At 50.2% G+C, this 13,563-nt stretch overlaps 1 protein-coding gene and 1 long non-coding RNA gene across 5 annotated transcripts in view; one reads left to right on the top strand and one right to left on the bottom strand.

Moving 5' to 3' along the window:
• Psd4 (pleckstrin and Sec7 domain containing 4) overlaps nucleotides 1–13,563 on the top strand; it is a 35,165-nt gene extending 21,602 nt beyond the window's left edge. For all 4 annotated transcript variants that reach the window (XM_074050162.1, XM_074050164.1, XM_074050163.1 and 1 more), the window contains 13 exons: nucleotides 246–618; nucleotides 3,350–3,526; nucleotides 4,067–4,147; nucleotides 4,330–4,442; nucleotides 4,650–4,708; nucleotides 4,933–5,022; nucleotides 6,280–6,323; nucleotides 6,698–6,858; nucleotides 8,355–8,425; nucleotides 8,556–8,719; nucleotides 9,196–9,340; nucleotides 9,525–9,668; nucleotides 11,175–13,563. In XM_074050162.1, the coding sequence (XP_073906263.1) occupies nucleotides 246–618; nucleotides 3,350–3,526; nucleotides 4,067–4,147; nucleotides 4,330–4,442; nucleotides 4,650–4,708; nucleotides 4,933–5,022; nucleotides 6,280–6,323; nucleotides 6,698–6,858; nucleotides 8,355–8,425; nucleotides 8,556–8,719; nucleotides 9,196–9,340; nucleotides 9,525–9,668; nucleotides 11,175–11,432 (1,880 nt within the window). In that variant the 3' untranslated portion in view covers nucleotides 11,433–13,563. The remainder of the gene's footprint in view (nucleotides 1–245; nucleotides 619–3,349; nucleotides 3,527–4,066; nucleotides 4,148–4,329; nucleotides 4,443–4,649; nucleotides 4,709–4,932; nucleotides 5,023–6,279; nucleotides 6,324–6,697; nucleotides 6,859–8,354; nucleotides 8,426–8,555; nucleotides 8,720–9,195; nucleotides 9,341–9,524; nucleotides 9,669–11,174) is intronic.
• Nucleotides 3,386–11,181, bottom strand: LOC141414860 (uncharacterized). Its single transcript, XR_012439799.1, has 3 exons — nucleotides 9,601–11,181; nucleotides 5,881–6,059; nucleotides 3,386–3,515 (listed from the first exon to the last, which is right to left on the bottom strand). It is a non-coding gene; the product is annotated as an uncharacterized lncRNA (long non-coding RNA).

Raw genomic sequence — 13,563 nt, 5'->3', positions numbered from 1 at the left:
GCTGAAGCCTGGGTCTTAATGGTTCAGCACAAGTCCTGAGCCCTTAGTTGCCTCAGAATTGGAGTCCTGGGAGCCTGCTGCCAGCTGGATGGCTCATGTGGGAGAGGTCACTGCCTGCCGGAGGTCAGGGCATGCTGCCCAGCTCCAGGGAGGTGCCCAGTGAGGGAGGTCTGGAAGCCAAGAGGCAGCAGCCAGCTGTTCTCCTGCCTCCTGCCCTGGGCCTGCTTACTCTTGTTCTTCCTCAGGTGAGAGGGCTACTAGGCATCCCCAGGAACCAACACCCTTCACGTTGGCCCCTGGCCCCTGGGGGAGCCCAGCCTCTTCATCAGAGCCTAGCAGTCCGGAGTCTGAGACCAGAGGCCACAGCCCCACACTTAGCCCTGCATCCTCCCAGGAGGGCAGCCCACAGCTCCAGCACCACAACATTTCTCCCAAGTGGCCACTAGATTCCTCGCATCATTTGCTTGTGGAGACCGATGTCACAGAGTCAAGTTCCCAGAAGAAAAAGGAGGCAGAGGAGGCCCCAAACTCAGGGCAGGAAGTAAAGAGGGAAAGCACAGCCAAGACTGCAGAGGCTGTAGGCACCCAGTCCGACGTTCACTTGTCTTCTTCAGAAGGGTGAGTCTCACGTTAACTATCTTCCAGGATCCTAATTATGGCTGCATTTAAGAATACTCTGATCTGAAGAAGCATTTTCTCCAGTTCTTCTAAGGCCATAATGTTAAAATTAACTGGAAATTGAGTTAAAATGGAATTGAAATTAAGGCAATTTAAATTTCTTGAGGTGCTAGGGCCTTATGCATTCTAGGCAACCAGTCTATCATTGAGTCACATTCTCAGCCCTAGAGCAATTTAAATTAAAAACAAAACAAAACAAAGAGTACCGTGTTTTGGGTGAAGTGTGAGAAATGCCCATAGGAACTCAACATACTAATACTTACTACAGCCTTCCTGTCTGTATTATGTGGGATTTATATGACTGGGCACCAGTAGAGTTTTGATAAAGACTGAAGGGTTTAAAAGCACAAGAAACTAAAGGGCAGATAGTCTCACATGTGGAGGCAGAATGTCAGTGTGTAGAGGAAGAGACATGAGAAGTGTCCGAGTTAGACACCACAGGAGGAAGGGGAGGAGATGTTCAGGTAACTAAACCAGAACAATGTGCATGCTTGTGGGGAGAGAAGGCTGGAGCTTGTGAGTGGGGATTACAAACTGCTTTGAACTTGAGGAGTTGTCTGGGAGAAACTCACTAAAGAGCCCAGGCCCAGGGTGTTGGCTGGAATCTCAACCACAAGGGAGGTTTGGTTGGAACTGAGAGACTGGGTTTTAGGGCTTATAGCAGGATTTTGTAACCTCAGAACTATGGCCAGAGGTAGGAATAGACCAACTGGGAAACCAATCTAGATGTCTACCTTCCCCAGGATGCTGCTTCTAGACTTTCAGCTCCTGAGAGCTCTACATGGGAAAGGGGATTTTGTTTTGTGGTTGGCTGAGTGGGGTCATATTGAAGACATCAGGAGGAGGCTAGGCATGGTGGCCTGTGCCTATAATCCCAGAACCTTTGGGGAGTCATGGCCAGAGGTTAACCAGAGCAAAAGTGTGAGACCCTATTCTGAAAAAACTACTAAAAGTAGAAGGACTGTGGGCATGGCTTAAGTGGTAAAGCACTTGCCTAGCAAGCATGAGGCCCTGAGTTCAGTCCTACTGCCATCAAAGAGAAAGAAGGAGAAGGAGAAAGGGAGAGGGAGAAGGAGAGGGAAATAGAGAGGGAGAGGGAGAAAGAGAGGGAGAGAGGGAGAGAGAGTGAGAGAAGGAGGGAGGGAGAGAGAGTGAGAGAGAGAGAGAGAGAGAAGAGAAGGGGCTGAGACTGACTAGGAGGAGCAATGGTTCAGGTTATGAAATGGTGCTATAACTAAAGGGTGAACTGTACTCCCGTCTTACTATTGTTGGGTGATGGTTTCAGAACAGTCAGTGCTACAAGCCAAAGAACTATCTTCTTTATGTATCTGGAAACCACACTGGAGCTGTTCAGAGGCTGGGTAATCAGAGAGGTCTCAGTATCTAAAAAGGGAGGCTGACAATACCGAATATTAAAGTGACTCCAAACCAAGTGTGGTGCCACACATCTGTCATTACAGCACTTGGGAGGCTGAGGCAGAAGGGTCTTAAGTTTAAGTCCAGCCTTGGCTACACAGCCAGTTCCAGGCCAGGCTGAGCTGCACAGCATAACCTTGTCTCAAAAAAAAAACCAAACCAAACCAAACCAAACCACCCAGGTTTTTTTGAGATATAATTCATATACCATACAGTTCACCCATTTAAAGTGTACAGTACAATTCCATGACACTTTGTTATTTGCATATTGTTTTTTTTTCCAAAGTGCTTCCCTATCTAGTAGTAACAATGCTATTGATGAAGTCATCTTTTAAAATGTCTTTTAGGGCTTCCTTCATCAGCTTATTATTCAAATAATTCTTTTTAGATGTAGCAGTTCAGTCATTGCTTTTAGTTCCTCTTTAGTTATTCAGAGGACTAATCCTGCAGCTCCTCATTTATCAGTGGCTTTCCAGGTGATTCTTGGAATCTTCTAGCATCACTTTCCTGGACTTCAGGAAATCCTTCATTTTGTGCAATTTCACTTTTCAGTTCATTTCTGTTGTGTTAATCCTGTGTTGCAGGATGTTTAAGAATTTCAAGAAGCAGAGAAGTTATCAGCAAAGAACTGACCTGTTTGTATTAAGTGAAGAGGGCTGTCAAGGGATGTCTAATAAGTAGTTAGTTTGTCAGTGACTATTTTCATATTGTGATGACGTTTGCCTACCTGTATGACTGACTCCCTAATAGTTGTAACTTGGGTAATGAATATTTATCCTGGTTACCTGTGTTATCTGGTTGTAACTTTGCAGGGGAAACAGGTAGAGATGGGATTGAGCAACTTGAGAGTCTTGGTGTTAGCTTCTGAATCTTCTCTGACTCCAGTGGGGCTTTCCTGAGCTTGCTTGCCCACCATAAGTCTTCAGCCAGTCTCCTTGCAGTATAAGCTGCTAGACAGGGATAGGGGGACATTGGAAACTCCTCTTTGACTCTCTAAGTTGTCAATCTTGGCTGTCTTATATGAGTACCTCCTCTCTTGAGTTCTGCTGGTCCAGCCCAGGCTGGTGATTCTCTCTCCCTGGGTGAGGGCCTGGGTCCAGCTCCTCCAGTCCCTACCATTGAAGGCCCAGGAGCTGCAGCACTGATCCAGAGCTCTGGACACCCTTTCCATGATTAGTCTGCAAGAATATTTGATGTATAATCTCTACTTGCCCATCCCAGGTGGGAGTCTGAAGGCAACAATGGACTCTTTCAGGCTTCCAGAGAGCTCCATGCCCCAAGCACAGTCTCTAGAGGAAGGGCAGAAGTCAGTGGCTGGAGACAAGTTGGCTAATGGTATCAGGAATGACAAAGGGGCCTGGAACCTAGCCTCACGCCTCTATCACCTGGAGGGTTTCCGGAAGTCTGAAGTGGCTGCCTACCTGCAAAAGAAGTAAGGAGCTTAAAGTCAGAGCAAGTGTCCAGGAGGGTGAGGTAGGATAAGGATAGCTGCACACTGGCTGCCTCCATTAGCTACCCATCTCCTTCCTTGCCTTTGTCCTCCCTCAGTCCCCCATCACTACCTCTCATCTCATCACCCCTGACCTGGTTCCTCCCCACACCCCAAACACAGCCTTTCCCATTCCTGGCCATCCCTGCTGCTTCCTCTTAGTTGTACTTGAATCTTCTCTTCTACATGCCTTGATCCTTCTTATAGCCCCTGGACCTGTACCCCTTGTCCACCCTAGTTTCCATGCCCCTCCCATGCAACACTGTTTGTTGTGCCAGGGTCAGGCCATACCCTGGCTGCCCTCTTGCCCTCTCAGGACCTGGAGTCCAGTTCTAGCTGTGTCTTCCCTTGTTCAGTCCCTGCCACATTAGGCCCCATGTGTGCAGGTCCTGGAGGCCCCTCTGCATCTGAGCAAGACTTGAGGGGTGGCAGAAAAGGCAGAACTGCTTTCATCCAGTCTTCACCCCCATGTTTCCTCTGTAGCAATGACTTCAGCAGGGCTGTAGCAGAGGAGTACTTGTCTTTCTTCCAGTTTGGAGGCCAGAACCTGGACCGAGCACTCCGGTAACCTATTTGGGCCTGGGGGGTAAGGGAGACTGGGAGGGGAGGTTCTGTTTAGGAGGGATGGCTGCAGGGCAGTGGCCCCAGCCAAGGCCAACCCTGGTTGGCCCTGAGTTTCTGGGGTCTGTAGGGCATCCCAGTCTGCCAGTCTGGCTCTCTCCTTGACCCTGGTCCTCCTTCGGCAGGGGCTTCCTCCAGGCCCTGGTGCTCAGTGGGGAGACCCAGGAGAGGGAGCGAATCCTCTATCAGTTCTCCAAACGCTTCCATTACTGTAATCCTGGGGCCTTCCCCTCAGTAGGTAAGAGGGGATGACCTGAGGGCAGGGCAAGGGGAATTTGGGGATGGCACATGGGTATTGCTGTGCCTGCTGGGAATTCACTGGGCAGGAGCTGCTGAGAGCATTTGGGGTTCTGGAGAAATAGAGGGGGGTACCCTGCTTAGTGTGGGCAGAGGACACAGAAGTCTGAATTCCAATGAGCTTTCTACTTGCCTCTCTCTGGGACAGATTCCATACACACCTTGACCTGTGCCATCATGCTTCTTAACACAGACCTGCATGGACAGGTAAGAAGGTGGGGTGAGTGCCTATGAATCTAGAGCAGGGGTCAGGATGGAGACTGTTGTGAGTGAAGGAGGAGAAGAGAAGACCAGAGGCCTTCGATGGGATAGGGCATGGTCATGGGGCATAGGAGCCTCAGGAACTAGAGAAGGTTCTTGAGTAACTGTCTGGGGGGTGTGTTCTGTTGAGGTGGGGTGCTTGAGTTGTCTCACTTTCTCCATGGCCACAGAACATTGGAAAGAGCATGAGCTGCCAGGAATTCATTACCAACCTGAATGGCCTTCAGGATGGTGGGAACTTCCCCAAGGAGCTGCTGAAGGTATGGCTGAGCTAGGGCCTAGGCTCTCTGTCTGGAGCCCTGTGTCAAAGGGGAATGTGGAGTTCAGGCCTTGCTCTGGTGAAATATGCTTGAGAGGACAGGATTTGCCTGTGCATTCCTGGCTAGCAGCATCAGTGGTATCTTGGAATCTGTTAGCTGTACAGATTGACAGTTCTGGACCTCCTGAGCTACACTCTGTGAGGATGGGGCTCTTCAAATGTTTTATTAAGTTTCCAGATAATTTTTGCTCCCCACAAAGTCTGAGAAGTGCTGGCTTATTGGTTATCTGAGTAGATGAAAGCCAGGCTTTCATATAGTGAAAGTCTAGAGCTCAGCTTTGGGAGCTGGGTGTTTCTGATTTGATTTCTAGTCTTGGGCAAGTCAAGTTCTTCCTGGGAGCAATAACCATCTTATAGTGTCATTATCAAGATGAAATTGCCAGGTGTGGTGGTGCACACCTGTAATTGCGCCTATGCAGGAGGAGGAGGTAAGAGGATTGTGGCAAAAGCAAGAAACCCGATCTGAAAAATAACTAAAAGCAAAAAGGGCTGGAGTGTGACTCAAGTGGTGAAGCACTTGCCTAGCAAGGCCCTGAGTTCAAACCCCAGTGCTGCCAAAAAGACAAAAAAAAGATGAAATAAAATTAGTCAAGTGCTTAGCACAGTGCCTGGCAGCATAGTTCCATAAGCAACTAGATCACTGGCTCTTTCATCTATTTAGTGATCATTTATTTGCTTACTATGTGCCGTGCACCTTGCTATGTTCTTCAAGGGCTACAAAAGCAAGAAGAATACATCTATATTAATATTATGCTACATTATTTCAGAATTCTAACCCATCATTCATTCATTCATTTACCAAACATTTCTTGCCAGAGTTGTTCAGCAGGGTTCCTTCTCTGTCAGATCCCTCAGGACAGTATGGCTGTGCGTGATTTATGTCCCCTTTAAAAGGACAAGTTCAGCCTTCACTAAGCTTGAGTAGAGCAGGAACTTGGCTACCTGGATCATCTTTGTTTTCAACACCCAATACAGGGCCTGAAACATGGGAAATGCTCTGTAAATAATTTGTTGCATGGATGAATGTTTGGATGAATGGATGGATGGATGGATGGATGCTTGCCTGCTCAAGGGAAGGCAGCTGTAATGAGGGTGGAGGGAAGAGGCAGTTCACATGCCCCTAGCTGTCTACCAGACAGAATGAATTTAGGCACTGTAACCCTAAGGCCCCTCTGACACCTGTGTGCTTCTGTCCCAGGCCCTGTACTGGTCTATCCGAAGTGAGAAGCTCGAGTGGGCTGTGTAAGTGAAAGCCTTTTCCCCTCTCCTTCTTTGCCCTTGCCCCTGGGCCTATCTTTCCTTTGTCACTCACCTGAGAGTTGGAGAAGGTCAGGGCCCTGCACAACGGTCCCTCTAAGTGGGTTGATCCAGAGATGAGGGTTTGGGCTGGTCTCAGGGAGGGCAGGGGAGCCCAGGTAAGACTGGAGAAGCCAGAGGTAGTGAAAGATGGCTATGGCAGTTTTTCCTGGAATTTATGGGTTGACTTTGGATAAGGACTCTTTTTTTCTGGAGATTTTATTATGTGTTTTCCCAGCAAGAAACAGTGCTGAGGCAGTGGGTACTTCCTGATAGTCTGTGCCCAGTCAAGACTACCAGCCTAATTCTTTGACATCCAGGGATGAAGAGGATACAGCTAGACCTGAGAAGGCCCAGCCATCTCCCTCAGCTGGCAAGATGAGCAACCCCTTCCTTCAGCTGGCTCAAGACCCCACGGTGCCCACCTATAAACAAGGCATCCTGGCTCGGAAGATGCATCACGATGCTGATGGCAAGAAGAGTGAGTGTCGGGAACAGGGTGGTATGGGGGAGTGGCTCTGCTCAGGGGACTGTGCAGTGCAGTGTATGGTGTATAGAGGGATGGCCCGAGTCAAGGACAGGCAGCCCCTGTTCTTTTCTCAGCACGTCCTGAATAATGACTGGAGGGTAGGTGTTGGTTAAGGGGTTAGGGAGTGGGGTGCTGGGACAAAACAAATCTAGTTATTACTGGGCTCCAGCGCCCCTGTGGTAAGGCAGAGATTGGCAGACATATCAATGTCTTGGATGAAAGGTGGAAGGAGGGCTGGATTGAGTACAGGAGCCTGCAGGAAGGAGAGGTTTTTGTTTTTGTTCTGGGGACTAGGAGTGGGTACAGGGATAGTGAAGCCTTCTGGTGAATAGTAACATCTGAATGAACTTTGGAGGATAAGAGGGTCTGGAGTTTTGCAGTAAGGTAGGGGGTGTCTCCTGCAGAGCAAAGAGCAAGTGAAATCTACTCAGAACATGGAGTGTTGAACGAGAACAGCGGGGGATGCATTGGGACAACATTGTCAGGTCCTGCATTTGGGTCTCATTCCCCAAGGCAGTTGAAGACTTTTTTTTTTTTTTTTTGGTGGCACTGGAGTTTGAACTCAGGGCCTCATGCTAGCTAGCCAGGCAGGTACTCTTACTGTGTGAGCCACTCTACCAGCCCTTTTTTTCTGTGATGGTTTTTTTTCAAGGTAGGGTCTCTCGAAAACTATTTTCCTGGGACTGACTCTGAAGTTTGATCCTCTGAGCTCTGCCTCCTGAGTAGCTAGGATTTACAGGCACCACTGGTGCCATTGCTGGCAGTTGAAGGTTTTTGAGCCAGGCTACAACCTGATTAGAACAGTGGTCTCCATAGACTAATCTGGAATCACAGATTGTATGGGGTGCATTGAGCAGGAAGGAACCCAACATTGGCTGTAAGAAACCACAGGAGCCTAAGATGGACCCCAGGGAGATGACTATAGGGAATGGGGCCTTCTGCCCAAGAAGTTAGGAACAGGTCTTGCCATACAAGACCAGGGTGGGGAAGTTGGGAAGGAGGGCAAAGAGGAAGATTGGTGCTTACATTGGGGGTACATAGGGCAGGACACCCCAAGTCTTGGACCTAAGCCCTGATGCCCCTCTGGATGGACACATTATCTTCATCACCTTACAGAAACGTGCCCAGATGGAATTATGTTTGTGCATGGGTGTGTGTTCACCTGGGACTATGGGCATGTGTTTGGGGAGAAATAGTCAGTATGAAGATCCACACTGTGTATAAACAGTTCTCTGGTGTTGTTTCTGAGTGGGATTCTCCCTGTGTGGACACTCTAGATGTTTGTTTGTGATTGTACATGTTTTCTTGGGTTGGTATGCTCTATGTGTTTACATTTATCCTGGTGAGAGACTGGAGGTGGTGTGAGGCCAGGGAACTCTGGGCACACTTGTGTCAGTGTGTCTAAATGTTGGTACCACCACCCACCTTTGTGTCTGCTCCTGGAACAGCACCATGGGGCAAGCGTGGTTGGAAGATGTTCCACACCTTACTGCGAGGGATGGTTCTCTACTTCCTAAAGGTATGAAGGGAATCAAGAGCTGTGGCAGGCAGCCTGGGGCTGCCTGGGGGGACAAGAAAAGGCCTGGAACTGTTGGGAGGGTGGGAAGCTGATGATAACCTCTTCTCTGAGCCCTTGTGTCCTCTGACAGGGAGAAGACCACTGTCTCAAGGGGGAGAGTTTGGTTGGACAGATGGTAGATGAGCCCGTGGGGGTGCACCACTCTCTGGCTAGTCCAGCCACTCACTATACCAAGAAGCCACATGTCTTCCAGCTGCGAACTGCTGACTGGCGCCTCTACCTCTTCCAGGCACCGTAAGTCCTTAGGGTGGGAGAAAGCAGTAGGGTCTTCATGCCCCTGGTTTTCCTCTCCCCTGACTACTCTGAAACCTTGATGTCTGCTGGCCCTGGCCCTGATGAAAGCTGCCAGGTTGACCAGGAAACTTTAGAATACTGTGGCAAAGAGGTGCTAAGGGTGCAGAAGAGAAGCATGGGTGTGGTTGTGGCCTACTCCTCCTTGCTCCTTTTCTTTGTAAGTCTGGGTCTAACTTCCCAGGTCTGACAGGAATTCCAGGAAGTTACCAACAATGATCATTTTTGACATCTGATATAAAATATGTACTTTCCTGGGTTTTCCTCATTGACATACAAAAACCAGGCAACTCCCGGAGTTAGTGGCAGGGCTTCTGGGTTTTGGAGCTGAGTCCTGAGCTGCCGGACGGTTGTGCAAAACACAGGAGGTGGGGGTCGGGGGCAGATAATAGGATTCTCTTGGTATCCTCTGCCTGCAGCACTGCCAAGGAGATGACTTCCTGGATCGCGCGCATCAACCTGGCTGCGGCCACACACTCGGCGCCGCCCTTCCCTGCGGCGGTGGGCTCTCAGCGCCGATTCGTGCGGCCCATCCTGCCCGTGAGCCTGGCCCAGAGCTCGCTGGTATGGTCGGGTGCCGCAGCAGATGGGGACTTGTGCTCGGGAGGACTCGCGGGAGGAGGTGGAGGGCGGAGCTGTGCACCGCACCTGCGCCCAGAAGCGGGGACAGGCTGAATACCGAATGCTAGGGAAGCTATGGAGTCGGGAGAGGGACCTAGGAACATGTCCCCATGCCTCCCACCCCCAGGAGGAGCAGCATCGATCCCACGAGAACTGCCTGGACGCTGCCTCCGACGACCTGCTGGATTTGCAGAGGAATTTACCTGAGAGGCGGGGCCGCAGCCGCGAGCTGGAGGAGTACCGCTTGCGGAAAGAGCATCTGGAGTATGAGGTGAGGCCGGGCGGTCTGACCGCCTCTCGGGCCTCCCGGCCCACGACTGCCGCCCTCTCCTGGCTGCCTCTGTTCTTGCAGCCGTTACCTCTCCACCAGAGACTGATTTGTGTATGCACAGGCGGGCACCTGCGCCTCTTGTCTCCGGTGCACGTGGTAGTTGCTTGTCTGGAAACACTCACGTAGGAACATTATTTTATAGGTTTTTTCCTCCTAGTATATATTTGTCTTTTTCTAAATTGAATGAAAAACTATATCACAGCCGAACTATCCCCCTAATACATACCTACCCAATAATAACATAAGCACTATCTATGGGGTTTTTATTACCTGCATGGATTATCCCGTTTAATTATCTAACATCTCTGGGGTAGATACTCTTTCCTCATTTTATGGATGAGGAAACCGAGGCACAGGGATGAAACAGTTTGTCCAAACTTGATAAATTTACATGCTGGTCCAATCACATATGGTCCAATCACATATGGTCTCAACTAAGGTGTGACCTTTGTTAGCTCTATGATTGATTCCAAAGTGCTTTTTCCTTTAGTCTGCCCCTACTTCCATCTACTCTTACACCCCAGTTCTGCTTTTCCTCACATCAATGCAGATCCTGGGACCCTAACGCTTTGTGTCTGCTTCAGGGGTCCTGGGTGTCCTGGTTAGGGTGGGGGCTGCTGGGCAAGCAGGGTAGGCCAGATGCAGTGTGAGAACAGAGGGAGTCCGAGACCACCCAGAGGCAGAGGCCAGGGAGGGGATGGCAGCATCACCTCTTGCCTGTGCCCACCTGGCTCTCATGCAGTCCACTCCCTCCCTGGCCTGTTTTTAATATCCTTTGTCTCCATGGTGGTGAGTGCCCTACTGTGCAGAGGCTTCTGTTGAAAGGACCCAATCTCTCCTTACCACTGCCCAGCTGGGACCTTCAGCCTCCAGTCCTCCCTTGGCCACATTTCCTTCTTTATAAATCAGATACACTTATTTGCACCAAACCAAACTCCCAGGGCTGGAATGAGGATCTGGTGGGATGGAGGGTAGGAACGTACTTTGTATACTGAGTTTGGTATCACAGGGATTGTAGTTACAGAGGTCCTAGGGTATTAAGCAAACAAGGGTAGGTGGTGCCATGTTCTACAGATACCATTTGTTAAAGTGCTATTTAGATTCCAGATGTGAGCTCCTTAGGTATGGTGCTGCATGGTGGGTTACACATGTTTTGAGTGTCTTAGAGTTGTAACATGATCTAGTACAAGAGATGTAACACTACAAGGTGTTGGTTATTATTAGAACAGGTCTGGGCTGATATGTGTGATCATAGTATGATCCAGAGGCACGCTCAACAGTCTGGTTACTCAAGCATTGTGCAGACACTGTTGGTTCACCCTTCTTTCTGCAGAGATTTCTAATGTCATAGCTTTGTACATCTGTGAGCTGTCCCACACCACTTCAGCCTCCTCCTGACCTGGAGCCATGATGGTGCTAAGGTGGTGGGACCTGCCTGTGTTGCAGAAAACCCGCTACGAGACATATGTGCAGCTGCTGGTGGCCCGACTGCATTGCCCCTCTGGGGACCTGGCCCTGTGGGAGGAGCAGCTGGGGAAGGAAGCTGGAGGCACTTGGGAGCCCAAGCCCAGCCTCAAAAAGTCCCACTCAAGCCCAACTCTGCATCATGATGAGGCTCCCACCACAGCCAAGGTGAAGCGGAACATCTCAGAGCGCAGAACCTACCGGAAGATCATCCCCAAGCGGAACCGCAATCAGCTATGAAGCTGGTGGGTGCCACATCTCAGACATTGGCCTTTGCTCTGGAGTGGACCTGAGATGAAACCCTGCAAAGGAACATTTTTTTCACCCGGCCCATGATGAGGGATGAGGCGCCTCCCCTTCTCTGCTGAAGGGTAATGTTTGTTTCCCTGTGGCCCCCCATTCCCTGGCTCTATGAAGCTTTTCTAAGACTGCTGTGCCTGCTCACCTCCTCCCATGCTCTCCCCCCTTAGAAGTCTCTCCACTGCCTCTATTCCGGGCCAATCCTAAAGGAAGAGGGAAGTCGAGCAAGGATTCTGCTCTACTCCCAGAGTTCATCCAATGTCACTTCCATCCCCTAGAATCCAGAGTGGCATCATTTCCTGAACAACTGTGGGCCTGGGCTTTTGGGAGAGAGCTTGGAGGCAGTGTAGCCAAGAGAGCCACAGCACTGAGGACTGCTTTGTCCTGGGAATTGGAGGACCTGCCAGGGGATGCCCTAGGAGAACAGAGACACCAACATAGAGAGCAGAGTTGCTTAGGCCCTGCCTGCTGAGGGAACAGCCTTCTAGCAGGAACCTTGGCAGGCTTCAAGAGTGTCGAGAGGCTGTGGGGCTCTAGGTCTTTGTTTCCTCTGGCTTCTTTCTGCCTCAAGTCATCTATGTACTGGGGCAAATGAGAGAGCTTGTTGCCCAGTTGCTAATCAACAGAGCAGAGCCGATGGCATGAGCAAGGGGATAGGGGTGAGGGCCTCCAGAGCTCTGAGGAGAACCATGGAGCCCTAGGAACAAGGAGCCTTTGTTTCCCTGAGGCAGAGAAGGTAGTTTTCCTGGTGCAGACCTCTGGCAAAAGTGGACAGGTAATGAGTGGTAACAGTTCCCTTTGGAGGCTGCCTGGCAACCAGCTGGGTAAAAGTGTTGAGGGATGGGATGGAGGCAGGAGACCAGGGTCCTTGGCCAGGCTTGGGAGACTCCTCCACATATCCCTTCCTCCACAGCTCCACAAAGCTGCATTCCTGAGGACCAGGGCCTCTTTGCTATCTCTGGGGTAGCTCCTGGTGCTTTGCTACCTTCCCCTGGGAAATCCCCTTGCCCTACCCTCTGGCTGCCTCCCAGTCCAGCCTGCTCTCTAGGGGAGGTTCTGGAATCTCAGGGACTAGGGCTTTGCCTGTAGGAAGGAGGCTGGGTTGGAGGGAGCAGCCACCATTGTCTCTGTTCAGCCAAGTGTGTGAGTAGGCTGCCTGCCAAGTGGGGCCCTTTACTGTCTGCCCACTGCCTCCTGACTGACGCACTGCCTCCTGACTGACGCACTGCCTCTCCTGCCTTTTTGTTGGGTCACCCTCCTGCCTTCTGATGATTCTTGTAACCAGCCTTGAGGCCCAGAGCTTCACAAAGTAGGACTGGCTCTTGGGCCACATGGGGGTTTCTGGCTAGGGCCCGGGACTGGGTCATGCACCCAATGGGTGTACAATAAATTCAGGCCACCAAAGATGGAAGTGTGCATGTGTGTATGTGCGGAAGGGAAGATCATGCAGCTGGGACCACCTGCAGTATGGCAGGCCACATCCCCCTTTGCCCCTGTGTGGTCACGTGTCTGTGCATGTGCGTAGTGTGCTTTGTGTCTCCGTGTTCATGTGTATGGTACAGTCTCACAGTTACAGGTTGCCAGCTGTAGGGGACCTCAGAATCATTTTATGCACTCCATTCATTCATTCAGTTTACATATATTATGGGATATTTTATACGGGCCAGTACAAGGGGATTCAAAATGATTTAAACTATCTCTGACTCCATAAGTTAGGAGTCTTGCCCACTGGTTCCCACTTGTCAGTAAAGAGAGGTACTTTTTCTTTCAGGGGAAGCACACTGAAAAAGATACCTTACTTCCTTATACTCAGGGATTCTGACTCAGTAAGTTTGTCAGGGGAATGGGTATATATTTAAACCCTCCTGGGTAACTGAGGTGTGGTATAGTTAACAGCTACATAAGAGTCCACTTGTCTCATTTTATTGAGGTGGAAATTTGGTATCAGGTGGACATGACTTGGCCCAGGACTGATACTTATAAGTTAGGTGGCCTTGAATGGGTTCTTTGACTGTACTGAAAATGCACCCTTATTTCTAATACCAGAATAAAAGGTGGAGGTTTGGTTGCA

This window comes from Castor canadensis, chromosome 12 (genome assembly GCF_047511655.1).
Source record: "Castor canadensis chromosome 12, mCasCan1.hap1v2, whole genome shotgun sequence".
Lineage (NCBI taxonomy): Eukaryota > Metazoa > Chordata > Mammalia > Rodentia > Castoridae > Castor > Castor canadensis.
This window is presented reverse-complemented; position numbering and strand designations above follow the sequence as displayed.